The sequence below is a fragment of the Macrobrachium rosenbergii genome, chromosome 42 (genome assembly GCF_040412425.1).
Source record: "Macrobrachium rosenbergii isolate ZJJX-2024 chromosome 42, ASM4041242v1, whole genome shotgun sequence".
In the NCBI taxonomy this organism is placed as follows: Eukaryota; Metazoa; Arthropoda; class Malacostraca; order Decapoda; family Palaemonidae; genus Macrobrachium; species Macrobrachium rosenbergii.
The window spans coordinates 50,579,376-50,599,866 of record NC_089782.1 but is presented as its reverse complement, the minus strand read 5'-3'; the positions used below and the strand labels follow the sequence as shown (position 1 = coordinate 50,599,866).

Sequence of the window (20,491 nt, the reverse complement as noted above, 5' to 3'; positions counted from 1 at the left end):
GATACAGAATTATTAATCACAGGAAAGAAAAACATTTTCAATAATATATGTCTGAAATTAGGTATGATAAACCCGTAGAGTTTATTTAGCACATAAATTACAAAGGAAAGGGGAAGGGCATAAGGATTTGAAACCTACCCAATTATCTAAGTTGGGTCAAATGATGGCCACGTGCTAAATTTTGTAAAGAACAGTCAAGTGGTTACCACATAAGTTACAAAGGGAAGGGGGAAGGGGAAGGGGTATGGTTTGAAACCCACCCTATTATCTAAGTTGGGTCAAATGATGGCCACATGCCAAATTTTGTCTAGATTGGTCAAATGGTTACCAAATAAGTTACAAAGGGAAGAGGGAAGGGGAAGTGGGTAAGGGGTTGAAACCTATTCTATTATCCAAGTTGGGTCAAATGATGGCCACGTGCCAAATGTTGTCTAGATCGATCAAGCGGTTACCACATAAGTTACAATGGGAAGGGGGAAGAGGGATGGGGACGGGGACGGGGATGGGGATGGGGATGGGGAAGGGGAAGGGAAGGGGAAGGGGTAAGGGATTTCAAACCTACCCTATTATCTAAGTTGGGTCAAATGATGGGCAGGTGCTAAATTTTGTCTAGAACGGTCAAGTGGGTACCACATTAGTTAAAAAGGAAAGGGGGAAGAGGGAATGGGGATGAGGAAGGGGAAGGGAAGGGGAGACGGTAAGGGTTTGAAACCCACCCTACTATATAAGTTGGTTCAAATGATGGCCATAAGCCAAATTTTGTCTAGTTTGGTCAAACGGTTACCACATAAGTTACAAAGGGAAAGGGGAACGGGGAAGAGGGAAGGGGAAGGGGAAGGTGGCACGGGTTTGAAACCCACCATATTATCTAAGTTTGGTCAAATGATGGCCAAGTGCCAACTTTGATCTAGATCGGTCAAACGGTTACCACATAAGTTACACAGGGAACGGGAAAGGGAGAAGGGGAAGAAGGAGAAAGGGTAAGGGTTTGAATCCTATCCTATTATCTAAGTTGGGTCAAACGATTGCCATGTCCCAAATTTTGTCTAGATCGGTCAAACGGTTACCACATAATACGCATAAGTTACGAAGGGAAAGGGGAAGGGGGAAGGGGGAAGGGGGATAGGGATGGGGAAGGGGAAGGGATACGGGTTTGAAACCTACCCTATTATCTATGTTGGGTCAAATCAAGAACACGTTCCAAATTTTGTCTAGTTCGGTCAAGCGGTTCGGATTTCTACAATGCATAAAGTTACAAACAAACATACATACATATAAACATTCACTTTTATATTTATATATATATATATATATATATATATATATATATATATATATATATATATATAGTCAGGTGTGTTCAACTTGATAGGGGAATTGTTAAACTGTAGTTACATCAAAGTATAAGCACTTTTATGAGATATCTCTCAAGATTCTGGAGTTCTGGCTGATATAATCGGTATTTCTTATATATTTGAGATTGTTATCTATCTCTCTCTCTCTCTCTCTCTCTCTCTCTCTCTCTCTCTCTCTCTCTCTCTCTATATATATATATATATATATATATATATATATATATATATATATATATATATATATATATATACTGTATATATAAAAATGTATACTATATATGTGTGTGTGTGTGTGTGTGAGAGAGAGAGAGAGAGAGAGAGAGAGAGAGAGAGAGAGAGATAACAATCTCCAATCTATAAGAAATGCCAATTAAATCAGCCAAAACTACTCTCTAAATCTTTCCAGATACCTCACAAAAATGCTTTTATACTTTGACGTAACTAAAACAATTCTATCCATCAAGCTGAGCACACAACTGAACTATTCGCGGTATTTCCCAGAAACACAAAAACATGAAAACACAAAAGATACGGAAGATTTCCTCTTGAATTAACGCTTCCCTGACGAAGGGATTTCCCCCTCCGTCGGGAAATATGACTGACACCTAAGCAGAAGAATCCCGGAAACAAAAAATGAAAGGGACGTTCCTCGTCATTTCCTTCCTCGTTCTCGTAACATTTCTCCTTGTACATTTTGGCTGGGAGAAAAAATTATGCCCCATTCCCAACTGTTGTCGGAGCATCAATTTAACGCAACAGGTCCTTACTGGGTCTTGGTGACGTCCTTCCGCCTCGAAATGTCTTCTAGTCTGTAGGGTTTCGTGGAAACGGGAGATTGTTTGTTCGGGGGTTGTTGGGGAAAGGTCAAAGGTTGCGCGATGATAAGGAATAGGGTCCGAGAAAGGCCGTGGGTTGTAATGGTAAATCTACGGTCTCCAATACTAGTTCTTACAAGAAAGGCGAAAAATAAGACAAGAAATAGTGAAATAAACAGGACATTCAGGTATGAAGATAAGGCGAACAGAGACAGACCAAAATACAGGAAGTAATGTACTGTGGGCCCTAGAGGCGGTACAAAGAACCTTTAATAGTCCACAGCGTGATGTATACAGAACACTGTGAACGTGGGGTCCCGAAGGGGGCAGAATACGGGAAAGGACTCAGAAACTCGCTGCCTACATGAAAAAGACTACAGGGATTCTTCGGCGGTTGTGAAAGATTCTCTGTGATTTTATGGAGGGAGCGGAGGGTTATTTGTTAGATTTTGGTTTATGAAAGATTACGAGAATAACTAATAAGAGATTTATTAACGAAGTGACAAAGACTCAAAAGGTGCACCGCATGTTGTTAAAAAGACTCTACTAGATGCGGTAATAAGGATCTTTCCTAGATAGCGACCCTCAAGGGTTTTCGGGGGTCGTTATCTAGGACTAATATTTCTTGAGGTCTTTTGTTTATGTTTTTACGGTCATCCTCAACGGGCTTGTACAAAACACGCCGCAAAGGTGGATACATACCGGGTTAAAACCCTCGGGGGTCAATATCTATAAGAAAGATCCGGTAATAAAGATGTAAAATCTATTCCACACTATGAGGACGACTTACAGGGTTTGCTCATGGTAACGAGAAAGACTCGTGGAAAAGACTCAGGGGTCTACATGGGGTTGCAGTAGTCTTTCAATTTTGTTTTGGGCTTTGTAAGACAGAAAGCGATCAGCTGAGAAATGCAAGAAAGAAAAAACTGACTACAAGGTGGTTAAAAAGACTCGTGGGGCTGCAAAGGCCTGTGACGAAGACTAGACTTCTGCTCGGGGTTCGTAATCGTTCCCTTCTGGTTATGAGAGACAGGACTTTCCTTGCAAAACAACAGGTGTTTTTTAAAGTAAAATTCTATATTAATAGACAATTCCAAGTTTTGATAACGTATATCAAAACCACATAAAACGTAAACTTTTGCTGCTACTCCTGGATCAAGAAAAACAAATAAAATATGCGCCTAAGTTTCTTCGGCGCAATCGAGTTTTCTGTGCAGGGTATAACGTTGCATGGAACTCTCAGCCACGGCCCATGAAACTCTCAGTCGCGGCCCATGAAACTTTCAGCCACGGCCCGGTGGTGGACTATGTTGCTCGCACCTACAACAGCACCAGACGCACGATCATGGCTAACTTTAACCTAAAATAAAATAAAAACTACTGCGGCTAGAGCTGCAATTTGGTATGTTTCATGAGTTGAGGGTGGATGATCGACATACCAATTTGCAGCCCTCTAGCCTCAGTGTTTTTAAGATCTGAGGGCGGACAGACAAATAGCCATCTCAATAGTTTTCTTTTACAGAAAACTAAAAAAAAACTGCCAAGAATTTACGTGCTTAAATCATCACCAAGTCAGGCTAACAGAAAAATGTTTAATTCAGGGTTCATATCTCTGCCCTTAAGAAAAATAAAGCAGACATATTCTGTGAGCGGCCATGGGTCATACCGCGGCCAGTGAGCCACCACAGCAAATATAAAATGGAAGAATTCCATCCCAGATTGAAAACAAAATCAATGAAAATTTGGCCCGAAAAAAACACACACACACACACACACTCTTATCGACTTAACAGCAACGTGATCCTCCTGTAAATCCGCTCTCTGATCCACATAGTAAGGAAAAAACGGGTCCTGAAAAAGGCCTAAAAGTGACCTCGAAAAGTGGCTGCTGAAAAAGGCCTACGAAGCGTCGACGGGCTGATATTGGATTTTTACATCCTTGGGATAGAACTGGAGTTGAGATTGGAAGCGGGTAATAAGAAAATTAAATAGAGGCAGTGCTTGTTCTTTTTTATCAAAAGGAAGATTGAAAAGGCAGTGAACTAAACAAAATGGGTGTCTAATGAAAAACCAGATAATGAAATATTGTTCAGCCACACTGCTCTTTTGTAATAGCAACTCAAGACAATAAGAGGTACTCAGCAAAATCCCACCCTATATTTAGGCTAATTGTTCGTGCATAAGTATCACATATGCGCTCACATACGTGTTTCTATACCTGTAATTCAAACAGGAAAATATTTTACGTTACAAGACTTCAACGACCACAAAAACTATCTCAGAAATAATGATTACAATGGATTTCGTGGAATCTATTAATCCTAACGACTGCTATGTAAACAGGTACGCATAGACACAATGATGAGTGAGGTGGACACAAGTACGTATATTAACATTAAAGATTGCGGTTGGGATTGGAAAATATATATCAAATAAAAATTTAAATTCAAGCAAGAAGGTCAACTAACAGTAAAGGCTGCAATAGAGAACGGGGTGCTAAAGATTACTAATAATAACCGATGAATGATTTAGTCCGTTTGAAAAGGACTTGAGAAAATTCCCATTTCAAACTCAAGCGCACTGAAATGAAACCTTAAAATTTTTCCCAGTTATTTAAACTAATTCAAGGAGAGCTCAAACGTTTGCCATTTAATGAAACTGCACTGAAGGGGATTTAAAATCATATTTCCTTTATTTCTATTATATTGAAAAGAGACTTTGGACTTGTTCCATTTCATATCTATCTAAAAGTGAACTGTATCATATATATCTTTCACGTGAAACGTATTTGAGAACTTAAATTTTATGAAATACAATAAAACTGGAACTAGAAATCTTTCCAGTTACTCGTCATATAATCAGTGAACTTGAAATATTTTCCTCTTTAAATCAGTTTCTATTTATAATTATACGAGACAAAAAATTACACTTTGATGAGAGGTAAAAGTTCAAAATAAAGTGGAAATTATACATTTTAATCTTGTTATATTACTGACTGGACGCGACTTAATATAATAATTTTTGAGAGAGAGAGAGAGAGAGAGAGAGAGAGAGAGAGAGAGAGAGAGAGAGAGAGAGAGAGAGAGAGAGAGAGAGAGAGACTTAAAAGTAAACGAACACAACACAGCGAGAAAAAAAATCGATACAATAAGCTTCCAAAGGGGGAGGGGCGGAGAGCCATAAAGGCAAGACAATGAGAAGGCAAACAAAGAAGAAGAAAAATAAGCAACAAAAAAGTATATATTAATAAAGCCATTGTGGGTCCGGCGTTAAACCAAAGGAATGACTCAGGGGTCCAGATAAAAAAAAAGGCCATTAAGGCTAAACCTTCCTGAAAAACGAAATGATTATGAAACTTTCGCCTCGAGGAAAAAAATGAACACAAAAATGAACGATGGAAACTAAATAAAAACAAGGACATTTAAGAGTTATCAGAACAAAATTAATGAAAATAACTGGATTCGTGAAAGATAAAATGGTTTTATACACTATACCACTGGTTAATATAGAGTATCACCATGAAATGAAGACTATGTGAGAAAAATTGAGAGAGAAAAATATTTGGACAATAATTTGAAGAAAAAATATCAGATGATAAAGAAACGTTGATCTCAGAAAGATAATGAACGAGATTATTGGACGGATAACTGAAAAAAAAGTTTGTTACTAAGCCAGACCCAAGAAGAAAGGGAACTTCAACTGAGAAAAGTCAATGATTTTCAAAAAGAAGGGCCACACAAGTACAAGCACACGCACCTACACGCACAACCGCACATACGCAAACACAAACAAACTCTCAAGGACAAAATGGGTTTGGTTAATCCACAGTCAGCCGGGTGGTCGACCCTCCAACATCCCTATGTGAAGTCTCCGAAAGGAGAAATAGTAAAAAGATTAGGCGAGGTCTGTGTTCTACAGGGGATGGGGGACCGGCCATAACCTATCCCGGAGATAGACAATGACGTGGTCACACGTCTCCTAATCAATAGGGCGCCTTTCGGACAAAACCAAACATGAGAGGAGGAAGAATTGAGGCCAGGTAGCGCCAGCAAACAATAAACTGTTTGTTTGTTTGCTTTCTAGAAATAAATTGATGGTAATAGCCTGCTGGTTTATTTTTTCTATGAGAATTTTTCGTCTTTTCATTTTCTGTAATTATTTTGGAAGACATTATTCCCCTTTTTATATATATTTCAGTAATTTATTTGGGAGTATGTACATAATTTTCCATTTGCCGCACTCTTGAGTTTTAAATGGGCTATATTCACTTGATTTTACAAGTAAACAGTATGTATGAAAGTGTCTTTATTTAGCATCAGTGACATGTGTGTTTTACTCTGAATTAAAGGACAGAGAGAGAGAGAGAGAGAGAGAGAGAGAGAGAGAGAGAGAGAGAGAGAGAGAGAGAGAGAGATTCCTCCACGATTTAAACGAACTTCTGCTGCTTTTTTTTTTACTTGTCAATGATGTTTTCCCATTTATTTAAGTTTTATTCTTCTCATACCATTTTCTCAACCGGATCTTACACAATTATTACTTGGATATCGGTTATGAATATCAGTGACATGAAATTTTTTACCTGACCTTTATACTATTGTACCATGATCTACCATATTCAAATGATATATATATATATATATATATATATATATATATATATATATATATATATATATATATATATATATATATATATATATATATATATATATACATGTACACACACACACACACACATATATATATATATATATATATATATATATATATATATATATATATATATATATATATCAAACGCAACCATCCTTTCTTAAGGGAATATCACAGATACAAAAGTCTATTATCCACCGTACAAAAGGGAAATGTCTTGTATTCCTCCGTAAATACTTATTAAATAAACAATAGTGCTTACATTGGGCACAGTCTTAGGAAACTCCCGGGTAAAGGGACAAAAAATGAAATGAAGAAAAAATAACAAAAGATTAGCAAAGTAAAAAACACAAAAATTGACTTTTATTGTGTCATATTTCTGGCAATATTGTTCAAGTAACAATGAGAATGTTTGTCCATTCTGAGGGAGTGAATAGGCAGTAAATATAGTTTCCTTTTTCCATATTCATTCCTCGTCTCTGATTCTCTTGGGTTTATTGAGAGAAGACTCCTCCGAAGATGTGGTCGCCCTCCCCAACCTCTCGGGCGATGATTACCTCGTCGAGGTCCTCCAAATGCTATCGCCAACTGTTTTTAGTTTTCTGAAAAGAAAGCTATTGTGCCGGTTTTGTTTGTCCGTCCGCACTTTATTCTGTCCGCCCTCAGATCTTAAAAACTACTGAGGCTAGAGGGCTGCAAATTGGTATATTGATCATCCACCCTCCAGTCATCAAACATACCAAATTGCAGCCATCTAGCCTCAGTAGTTTTTATTTTATTTAAGGTTAAAGTTAGCCATAATCGTACCTCTGGCACCGTTACAGATACTAACAACACAGTCCACCACCGGACCGTGGCTGAGTTTCATGGGCTGCAGGTAAGACTTTCTGGGTCGTGGCTGAGGCCACCATCGGGCCGTGGCTAGGTTTCATGGGCCGCGGCTGAAAGTTTCATATGGCATGATACGCTGTACAGAAAACTCCATTGCGCCGAAGAATTTTAGGCGTATCTTTTACTTATTATTTTTTCTTGTTCTCTCCTTTGAGGCTGTGATCCACTACAGTCGACAGACCACCAGGTACCTGATTTTCAGCTCATGTTGAAAGTAGCACACTGCCTAGGGCGGGCAGTTCTCTATCTTGAATAATATTATATTCATTATCTTTTCTAAACAGACTCAAATTTAAAAGAAATTTAAGAACTTATAATAACTGAGTGATTTATGGAATTAAAACTCCAACTACGGAAAAAGAGTATTCAGTAGCAGAAAGTAATAAAAATATGATTAGGGATTTGATACAAAATATAAAAACATACAGTATATCACATTCATATATATGTGTGTGTGTACATGTATACATATATATACAGATATATATATATATATATATATATATATATATATATATATATATATATATATATATATATATATATATATATATATATATATATATATACATACAGAGAGAGAGAGAGAGAGAGAGAGAGAGAGAGAGAGAGAGAGAGAGAGAGAGAGAGAGAGAGAGAGAGATGTCTCAAAAGCGTCCAAGCAGCACAGTTGAATTAAAAAGATGACAGTGTCCAAATCAAGCGCAGGTAAAATATAGACATAGTTGCTGTACTGGAATGTAATCTGGAACCATCTTAAATCATTTAATATCTATTACATGAATTTTAAAGTAGCTTCTACTCACTAAATGACAGAAAAAAATAAAAGATTGCGTAAAGAAGGAAAAAGAGAAAGAAAAAAAGATAGGAAAATGGGGTAAACCAGGTCACAGACAAAGGAGGGACGTAATAAAGAAGGAGAAATTTGGGGAGGAAAGATATAGTGTTACGACCATGAAAATGGCGGGTAAGAACGAGGAGAGAGAGAGAGAGAGAGAGAGAGAGAGAGAGAGAGAGAGAGAGAGAGCATCGTTTTAAACACGTCGTACGTTTGATGTTTTTTATATCTTCAATTCTTTCGTTTCTTTGGTATATGTCTGAGAGAGAGAGAGAGAGAGAGAGAGAGAGAGAGAGAGAGAGAGAGAGAGAGAGAGAGAGAAGGCACTTGCTCCTTGCTCGTTGCGAGACTTGGGAGGTATTGACGTCCACTTAAAAGATGATAAGACGAAGAGGTCGTGAGAGAAGGAGTGAGTGTAGGAGGGAGAGAGGGAGAGGAATGGGGGGAGAGAGGTGTGGGTGGGTTCCTCCTCCCATGGGTGAAGGGTAGGAGGGTGGGGGCTAAGAGGTCATGAGCAAAGGCAGCCACTTTGTTTCTTCCTCATTCTCGACCCCCCTTTTGTATCCTGCAATCTCTCCTGTCATATTCTTGTTTCTCTCTCTCTCTCTCTCTCTCTCTCTCTCTCTCTCTCTCGCACTGAAAATTTAGAAATAAATCATGCCAGAAGCATGCAACAGTTGAGAAGATAATAAACTCGTTACTATTTACCAGGTTACTTGGGTACATTTCAAAATTGTAACATGGTCTATGACCTTGACTTTTGATCTTCGATGCGCTGAATTATCAAGGAATTACTATCACATTTTCAACAGGAAAAGGACACTACTAATATGTATCCAGCTCTGAAGAGTTCAAAGACGTTTAAAAATCTGTGACACTGACCTATGGATGGTCAGTTTATTATGCATGATTATTAGGAGATTACAGATATGTTTACTATCGTCAAAAATTATTCGAGAAAATGTAGCCAGCTAAGAGGCATTAAGCTACTGAGTTACAGTGGTAAATATGATCAATGTGGTGTGTATTTCAGCAAAAGACGGATATGAGAATAATGTGGCCATATTATGCATTTAAAATAGCCGAAAAACTGTGACCGTGTTTACTAACCTTTCAAGGTTAAAATTTGTGCAGTAAGTAATTAGGAATCAATTAGATATTCTTCTCTCTCTCTCTCTAAAATTGCAAAATGAGTATAGTTTGCGACAATTTTTTACCTATATTTACGTAACGACAGTCCTGCCTTAAAAATAATTCTTCCCTCAATGTCATGAGGCAAGTTCTTAGCCCGGTCTCTCTCTCTCTCTCTCTCTCTCTCTAACCTTGCTTTCTTCACTTTACTTCTCTTCATTATAGAGAGAGAGAGAGAGAGAGAGAGAGAGAGAGAGAGAGAGAGAGTTCATGCGATGAGTAGTTTGAAGCAGAGGCAAAAAGCGAAATCATTACTTATTTTTTTATGACATCTAAGGAGAGAGAGAGAGAGAGAGAGAGAGAGAGAGAGAGAGAGGGGCTAGGTTTATGGGGAGGAGGGGGGTGTAGGAACATGAGCTGGTCTAGTAGGGGGGGATGGGGTTGAGGGGTACCAAGGTAGAGGTTTATGCAGCAGTTGCTTTTAATGGGCTTTCGGAACTTACCCTTCAATAAATTAATGTGTCAGTTTACGACTGCGATGTCAAGTGTGGCAAACGTACTTATGTCTCCGTTGCGAGCGCGTATGAATCTCGTTCGCGTCTCAGCTTCGTTTCTTCCTCCCCCAAGCCTCCCAAGCTTCGGTCGTTCTTGTGCAAGCCGATGCTCTGGGGATTAATCCACAGCATTCTACGCATGGAGTCCTGAGCCGAGAGGATTCGTACTGTTGATGTCGCACGAATTCTCTACTTATTTTCTTTCCTTCTCCGATTCAGCGCTGGATTTTAGATGGAGAATGAGGAGCAAACAGGAATCTTATTTATTTCTTACATCTCATGTTTTAGCTTTGGGCTCAGAGGAGCGTTTTCTGCGGAGGAAATAACCATCTTATTCTCGCTTTTAGTTTTCTATTTATTTCTTTCGTTCAGAGAGAAGACGTTCAGTCAGAATGACAAGGAGGAGATTGAGGAAGGCGAAGAAAAAAATATTTACGCGCTTATGACTCTAATTCCCCTGAATTCCTCGTAGTCGTAAGAGCACTTTTTTTATAGAACATTCTTCATGGCTTCTTTCATAATCCTAAGAGCTTCCGAGAATATGACCCTCCTGCATTGCAGGTCTTCGTAATCAAGTCACGAAGAGACGGAATCCGTTCGGTATCGGTTATGTTGGTAGCGAGAATTTTTTTTATTTCAGAGACGAAAACAAAATTGCCGAAGGTTTTTTTTCTTTTCTGAGATCCTTAAATTTCATACAAGAAACTTACTGGAGCATGAAGCATGGTGGGAATATCCTCTGCTATAACGACGTGTATTTTCACATTCTTCGAAGTTTGGAAAATGTAATGGGCACATATAAATAATCAGAGTTGATTTTTTGTAAATAATGGCGAAAATACTACCCAATTTCATCGCACGTAATGTTTCGTTCTCTAATTTATTCATTAATTTTCTATTTATTGTCATTTTGGCTAAGTGCTTATTCCCTGTTCTATATTCTGTTGTTTTAAATTATATCTAAGATTTTTTTGGGGAAATTTGTGGCTGAGTATTCATGTTCAAATCTATGAATTGTTATTTGTTACCGATTACTGTGTATTGTTGTTTTAAATTTAAAATAATAATAATAATAATAATAATAATAATAATAATAATAATAATAATAATAATAATAATAATAACCTCTGATGTTAACCTCTGCTAGTCTTATCCCAAAGCTTGTAAGTACTGTATACCAATTTCGCATTGTATTTTTTAGGAAGCTGATGCTGTTTTCCTTTGCCCCATATATTTTCAGGTACTTTAATTAGCCACATGTGCGGTATCATGTCGAAGGCTTTCTTGTAGTCAATCCATGGGAGTTATTTCTCTCTCTAGCTCCTCTCTTTCTGTTGTGGAGAGCCAGTTTCATCTTTATGTTTCTTACTTGGTCTGCCAGCCTCTTTCTGTTTGTGGGGTGTTATTTCTCTCGTTCCAGATGTTGACCAATCTTCTTCTGTATCCTTTTTCTGTCGGGTTGCTTCTGATGTAGCATCTTCATATTTCCTTATTTTCTTCTCATGTCCCTACTACTCTTCGTAGCAGCCATAATTCCCATAACAAAAGTACTGCAGAAGATGGATACTGGGTACCAAGTCAAGAAAGAACAAAATTAACCATCTGATGTTCATGGACGACATCAAGCTGTATGGTAAGAGCATCAAGAAAATAGATACCCTAATCCACACTGTGAGGATTGTATCTGAGGACATCAGGATGGAGTTTGAAATAGAAAAATGCTCCTTGGTCGACATACAAAAAGGCAAAGTGACAATGACTGAAGGGATAAAGCTACTAGACGGGAATAGCATCAAACACATAGATGAGACAGGATACAAATACCTGTGAATAATAGAAGGAGAGGATATAAAACACCAAGAGATGAAGGATACGATCAGGAAAGAATATATGCAGAGACTTAAGGTGATACTCAAGTCAAAACTCAACGCCGGAAACATGATGAAAGCCATAAACGCATAGGCAGTACCAGTAAACAGATACAGCGCGGGACTAGTGGAGTGGACGAAGGCTTAATTCCGCAGCATAGACCAGAAAACTAGGAAACACATGATAATACACAAAGCACCACACCCAAGAGCAAATAAAGACAGACTATACATAAAACGAAAGGAAGGAGGGAGAGGTCTACTAAGCATAGAGGACTGCGTCAACATCGAGAGCAGAGCACCGGAGCAATACCTGAAAACCAGTGAAGACGAATGGCTAAGGAGTGCATGGGAAGAAGGACTGATAAAAGTAGACGAAGACCCAAAAATATACAGCGACAGGAGAATGAAAAACAGAACAGAGAAATGGCACAGCAACCAATGCAAGGACAGTGCGTGAGACAGAGTAAAGAACTGGCCAGCAACAAACATGGCAATGGCTACATAGGGGAGAACTCAAGATGGAAACAGAAGGAATGCTAACAGCAGCACAAGATCAGGCCCTAAGAACCAGATATGGCCAAAGAACAATAGATGGAAATAAATCTCACCCACATGCAGGAAGTGCAATGTGAAAGACGAGACCATAAACCACATAGCAAGCGAATGTCCGGCGCTTGCACAGAAACCGTACAAAAAGAGGCATGATTCAGTAGCAAAAGGCCTCCACTGGAGCCTGTGCAAGAAACACCAGCTAGCTTTCAGTAATAAGTAGCATGAACACCAACCTGAGGGAGTGATAGCAAACGATCAGGCAAAGGTCCTCTGGGACTATGGCATCAGAACAGACAAGGTGACACGTGCTAACAGACCAGACTTGACGCTGATTGACAAAATCAAGAAGAAGGTATCACTCACTGATGTCGCAGTACCATAGGACATCAGAGTAAATGAGAAAAAAGAGAAAAAAATGTTTAAGTATCAAGACATGAAAATAGAAATACGAAGGATATGGGATATGCCAGTGGAAATTGTACCCATGGTCATAACAACACTAGGCACGATCCCAAGATCCCTGAAAAGGAACCTGGAAAAACTAGATGCCGCAGTAGCTCCAGAACTCATGCAGAAAAGCATGCCATTAGAAACAGCACACATAGTGAGACAAGTGATGGACTCCTAAGGAGGCAGAATGCAAACCAGAACCCCAAACTATAAATACCACCCAGTTGAATAGGATGACTGAGATAGAAAAAAAATTATTATTATTATTATTATTATTATTATTATTATTATTATTATTATTATTATTATTATTACAGCTTGTTCGCAACACTAAATAATTCTGAATCAGCATCAAAATCAATACCTCGATGTAGCTGAAGTTCAGAGGGGGTAACTTTAAACCAGGTTCTGAAAAAGGTTGAGAAATGAGGCAGGGGAAGACTGAGGGTCGCTTGATATTGGAAGTAGGGTTCACGTCATAACAGTAATCATTATAAAGAGAATAATAATACAGCCAACGACAATGACAATTATAATGCTGATTGCTACGAATATGATGATAATGAAGATGATGACGATATTTACTGGAAAGATTACATCACAAGTAATATGAATAATATATAGTAAATGAACAGCGAGGATTTTCATGAACTAAACCTTAATGGCAGTAAGATTGTATTCACAGCCAGTGATGATACGTCACGAATAAATGATTGCATAGCTGATGGTGACATTTACAAAACCATATGTGAAATGCAGAAAAATCTTATTGGAATTACCATTATCATTATTAATATCATAAATACAAAAGCAATAATTAAAAACAAGGTAAATTGAACATGATCTAGCTGAGCGAGTAGAGAAAAAACTATAGTAAAATCCTGAAGAGGTAAACAAAGGAATCCTTTGACAGAAATGAATGTAATAATTTCTAAATATAATAAGAGATAGACACTCGTTAATTTCATTATTATTATGGCCACTGAATTGTTAAAAGGTGTAGACTTTGGTGATGCAAAGGGTGAAAAACCACGAAAAAGATAAAGAAAGATACGAAGAGCGGGCTGATTACAATAACGGAAAGAAAATACGAACAAAAAACTTGCAAAACGGTCTGAAAGAAAAAGCGGATGAGTTAAGAGGGGCATATCATTATAACGGATTATCCGTTATGAGTAGGAAGGAGAAGGAAAGAGGTTCAGGATATAAGAAGGAGACAAAGGAGAGGGGTTTAAGAAAAAGAAGAAAGAGTAGAGGAAAATAAATATGGGCATTCAGAATTATTAAAAAAATTAAAATAAATAGAGTAAAATACCTCATCTCTCTCTCTCTCTCTTAAAACCTTCCTGAGTTGCCGAGTTAACACTGTCTCTGTACTTACAATTTTTCTCCATATTGAACATAATATTCAACACACACACACACACACACACACACGTATAACCACAGATCCACAAACAAATGTATGCTAACAACAATCACCGAAGTGATAACATTAACAACAAAGATACAAAACAGTAATCAACAACAGTCTATAATAATGAAATCCGAATGGATCTTTCTTGTTTGTCCGCCCCGGGTGTGGGTGGGGTAGGTAGGGGATTGGGAGGGTAATGGAGACAGGACACATCCACCCTCCTCCGGCAATCCTGTATGTCCCCCCCGGGTGCATTTTCCCGAGATATAACCGAGTACCAAGACCTTTCCCTGAAAAAGGCCGGGTGCCGTATCTTAAAAACTAACCATAGAATTTTCTTGAAAATAATCTCATAATGTTTTCCACACCCAAATTACTCTGAAAATACTAATCTAACCTGACCTAACCTAACCTAGGGGCATGGCAATAAAATAAGGGCTGGTGCAATACTAGCATACATCTCAGGAATCTGCGCCCCGGGTTGGGGCAGGTGGGGATCTGGGAGGGTAGGGGAGACATGATGGCAGCGCCGGGTTCCAGCGCAGCGTAGTGCGCGCCATCGAGCTCGTTAATAACAATAATCCCGTGATAATAATAATAATAATAATAATGATTTTTGAAACTTACGTCTTTGTGCCACTCGATGTTCCTCGCTTGAGGGTTACAAGAGACTTCGCACTCGAAGTAGACGTCCTTGCCCTCCGTGATAGGATGTCCTTCGAGATTTGCTCCCAGGCGGAGGTTCACCCTCGGAGCAACTGCAGGATAAGACGAAACGAGACATAAAAGATTTGTTTACAGAAATATTATATATGAGGTTTGGTTATGCAAAGTTATGTACTTGTGGTATATTTACTGTGAGAAATCCCTGTGGTTTGTATACATATATACAGTACATACATACATACATACACACACACACACACACACACACACACACACACATATATATATATATATATATATATATATATATATATATATATATACTGTATATATATTGAAGACAGTATTTAAATAACAGTACTGTAATCACAAAAAATCTTTCTGTAGATACTCATACACTAATCGATCACAAATAACAGCATCATTATCATGAGATGCATTATTATTATTATTATATTATATTATTATTATTTATTATTATTATTATTATTATTACTTTCCCAGAACTCATGGCTCGGTAGAATTCAAATAACAATCCCCGCCACCGAGCTGTAATTACGTAAAAATAGGTTTTCTGAACGCAAATGGGTGTTAGATACACACATAAACAAAGCCACTAACACCTTCAAAAACATAACAGACAAAACCTACTAACCCAGTTCTCCTCGCTGCTGGGAGAAAGGGGCTGCATCATTATCAAGCGATGAAATCGCATTAAAGTCCTTCAAAGAAGGCATCGTGCTTACCCCATATAATAATGGGAAAAATGCACGTTAAAGACGAAGAAGAATTATTACTTTCCCCAGAAACAACGATATTCGGACTCCCCCTAAGAAGCATAACACGTGAAATGGCACAATCTCAACTCGAGCGTGAACCAGAATCCGAAAAGCAACTAAAACGAACATTGAAAGAAAGAATTAAAAAAAAGAAAAATCGAAGGAAAGAAACCGAGAAGCATTAAATTCGCCGCCGTACCATAAGTAACGTGGAAAGTGAAATGAAGCGGAACGAGCGAAACAAATTGGAAAACGTATCGCGGGTACCGCCGACGTTCCAAAAACGAAAGAAAGAAAAAAAGAACAATAATAATCATCTGTGGTACACAAGAGTTACCAACGGATTCAACACAAATGCATTATTCTAATCACAAGGTATTTTCTATTGGTTCAGCTCATTAAACTTTAATGTAAGCAGCGTGTTCCCGATGGGAGAGAAAGAAGTGAAATGAAAAAAAGGAGAGAAAAGTTTACATTCATAATCGTTCAAATCCATAGGAATTCGCTCAGCGTAACACAACGTTGCCACACAATACATCCGGGCTCATTACACTTGGAAACACACCGTTGATTCGCCGTTCTCCGGAAACAGAGATTTCTAATGCTCGTTTTTATTTCTTTTCTTGGCGAACTTTTATAAAGGCAGCCCGGCCTCGCATTTCGGTGCTGAGAGAGGCTGCAAAATTTCCATGACGGGAAGCATTGAAATTCCACTCTTGCTTTATTCTTGAAATGCATCTATCGTTTTTTAATATTCATTAAGAGATAGTGTGCTGAATCATCTGTTTTTCCTGCCACACTGTGCAGTTGTCTATGGTTGGATATGCTCGTTGTATTGTACGGTAATAAGTGCATGAGACATGCAAGATCTATCTACAAACATTAAGCCACAAATATTTAATATTTATTCTGCTATATCATGGGAATAAATTACACCCAAGGGGAATTAAAACTGATAAGTGCCTCTGTGCCGACCAGGATTTGAATCATGGTCTGGTTTCAATGACAGGCAGTGACAATGACCACACAGCTTTCAAGACATACCTATCTATTTATCTGTCTATATATATATATATATATATATATATATATATATATATATATATATATATATATATATATATATATATATATGGATGTGTGCATGTATGTGTACACGTATGCATGTGTGTGTGCGTATGTTCCAATATACAGAAACGCATTGAGCAATTTCAAGCAAACTTGGTATACTCGTACATATGACTTACCATCTGGGAAAGAACACTGTTGGGGTAAGACATCACTGGCACCAAAAGGGGGGTGCGTGGGAAAGGGGTGAAATATAAAAATTACAGAAAACGACAGATATTAGTGTCTAATCCATAGTTTTCGAGGTCGCTGAGATGAATAGTGACACTCTAGATGCCCTTAAGGTCCAAGTTCAACCCTGATGGATAGGTGGGAAGGGGTGACATGTAAAAATAACCAAAACGACAGATATTAGTATCTAATCCACAGTTTTCGAGGTTGCTGAGATTAATAGTGACACTCCCGATGCCCTTCAAGTCCAAGTTCAGCCCTGATAGGAAGGGGGTGGGGGAGAAGGGGTGGGAAGTTGGTGATGTAAAAATAACTGAAACGACAGATATTAGTGTTTAATCCTTAGTTTTCAAGGTCACTGAGATGAATAGTGAAACTCCCGATGCTATTTAGGTCCAAGTTCAGCCCTGATAGGAAGGGGGGGGGTGAGAAGGGATGAAAAATAAAATGTCAAAAATGACAGCTATTATAGCCTAATCTGTAGTTTTCAAGACTGCTGGGATGAAAAGAGACCAAGTTCAGCTGGGACAGGAATGGGGGGTGAGAAGGGGTGAAATATAAAATGTCAAAAATGCTGGGCAGTGTAACTAAAGCAACTATCCTAACAGGCCTGAGAGAGAGAGAGAGAGAGAGAGAGAGAGAGAGAGAGAGAGAGAGAGAGAGAGAGAGAGAGAGAGAGTTTATCGGTTGTCATTCAGAGATTTCCCGGGTAGCACCAGGTTGGTCAGTTAGTTTATATATGAAGAGCAGCCTTTTTGACTGAACAACCTAAAACCCTAACCTAATCCTATACCCATGAAAATTCATCCTGGCCTAATTATTCTGACATCCATGGCCTAAATTCAGCGAATACAACTTGCATCCAAAACTTTTTCCAAACCCAGTTATTCTGAACGATAGGTTGTCTTACTTTCTAACTGGCGCTACAATATCCTGGGTGACTTCTAACTGGCGCTACAATTCAGCGTGACTGACAACTCCTGCAAGATTAACGACAAAATCTTTTTCCATAAATACTTGAAGGTCAATATCTATAACGATAAATATCCTGGGTGACTTGGCGCTTATTTTGACTAACTGGCGCTACAATATCCTGGGTGACTTGACTGATGGAAAAACTGAGACAATCTGATAACTTTTTGGAGTTTAGGATGGTTATTTTTTCTAAAAGGCAAAAAAGTAGGGGTGAAATCCTATGGAAATACACAGAAGGAAAAATGTTAAAAAGATCATAAAGTCCCAAGCGAAAAATTTCACAAGAGAATAAAAATGTCATGCGGGAAGACTGAAAACAACTTTCAGAAAGAATAAACTTAAGCAATCTTTGAAGGAAAAACATTAAACAGGCGAATTGAATGTAAATATGAAAATCGAAATTCTAAGAATTACAACAAAAGAGAAAATATAAAATAAAAATATCAGATGAATTCTATATGAGAATATATAAAAATGTACTATTATACAAAAAGAAAGTTCAAGAGAAAATGTAATAACAGCAATAGATATATAAAAATACCTAAAAATCAAAGGGAACACTGAAAAATATTTCAGTAAAGAAAATAATAAAAAAACTTAAAACATCAAGACCGGCGTAAATGTTACGAAAACAGATTAAGTTCCAGAAAAAGCTAACAAAACCCATTTCTGAAGCAGATTAACTTCCAGAAATAAACCCCGCCCTCCACAAAAAAAAAAAAAAAATCTGGCAAATTCCAAAAACTGAAAAGTATGAAGAAATAATAAACCTGAAAGTAAAACCCTACTAATAAAAAAATTCTGGGAACATCTAAGAAAACATACTATTTTAAGACGGTTTGGCAAAGAACTCTGTCTCTCGACATCAGGTGCGCTTATGAGAAGATCCAAAGGCGTAGAAAGAAGAAGCGGGGAGAAAGAAATGTAAGAAGGAGATCAATAAGGTAAGTGTCTGGAGTACTTCAATCACGGAAGAAAGAAGCAGTTGTCTCCAGAGAGAGAGAGAGAGAGAGAGAGAGAGAGAGAGAGAGAGAGAGAGAGAGAGAGAGAGAGAGATTATAAAGAAGATAATAATAATGAAACATGAACATTTTATTCGTTGTAAGTATTCACTCCAGAACTGTGTCACAAGAAATCACAAATACACGCAACATCATTCACAAACCCCACTAGGTAAAACGCTTACCTTATCTTGGGCAAACCATAGAAACACCCAATGTGAATGCAAGAAGTATAGCTCTTAATTTTCAATGGCTTAACGAACACCATCTATAACTTGTATACGCAAAACACTATGTGGATACTGAGTCAACAAGTGTTTCATTGTTTATCCTGTTTTATAAATAACGATGTAATCTATATATATTTTTTTGCGTGTAACAACACAAGCTAACATGCCGTCGTCGATCCCCGAGCCAATATCTCTTTTGCCAATGGCCCTTATGCTGAGTGAAGGTAACTACTCCCTTAAGTCGAAACTTTCTGTCTCGATCCTCTAATTTTACACGGCACACACACACACATATATATATGTGTGTGTATGTATAATATATATACATATATATATACACACACACACACACACACACACACATATATATATATATATATATATATATATATATATATATATATATATATATATATATATATGCATATACATATATTGTGTGTATGCATGTATGTATGTATTTATATAGCATGAAACACAGAGACCAACTGAAATTGAAAATAAGTTTTCGTGAGACCGAATGATAATTTAATATTTTCATAACCGGAAAAAAAATTCAAATTAAGCAATTGTTTAAGCTTCGGAGCAACCCGCAGGAAAACAGAATATCGTTCTTCGAATCTTAATTCCATTATTTGCGTTCAGAGGCACAAACGAGAGAGAGAGAGAGAGAGAGAGAGAGAGAGAGAGAGAGAGAGAGAGAGAGAGAGATAAGCATTTACTTACCTGTTAAAGTTACAGTATTTGTGTTGTGTGTGTGTGTGTGTGTGTGAGAGAGAGAGAGAGAGAGAGAGAGAAAGAGAGAGCTGCATTAGGAATGTGCACCTGATAATGATAATACGAAAGGCGAGTGTGAACTTAAAGGCGTGGACACGACCGAATATCACGATGATGGGACAAACTCTCACTCGCGCCGCTGAATGCTTCGGGGAACGACTTGAGCCTCCACAAGGGTTGTTATTTTTGGTATGATTGATTGAGTGGTTTCTACATGCTGGCGTTACAACGATAGAG

At 37.9% G+C, this 20,491-nt stretch overlaps 1 protein-coding gene across 2 annotated transcripts in view; it reads right to left on the bottom strand.

Moving 5' to 3' along the window:
- Window positions 1-20,491, bottom strand: part of LOC136828417 (nephrin-like) — a 1,390,497-nt gene that overhangs the window by 84,352 nt on the left and 1,285,654 nt on the right. For both annotated transcript variants that reach the window (XM_067086456.1, XM_067086455.1), the window contains one exon: window positions 15,155-15,285. In XM_067086456.1, coding sequence (XP_066942557.1) covers window positions 15,155-15,285 — 131 coding nt within the window. The remainder of the gene's footprint in view (window positions 1-15,154; window positions 15,286-20,491) is intronic.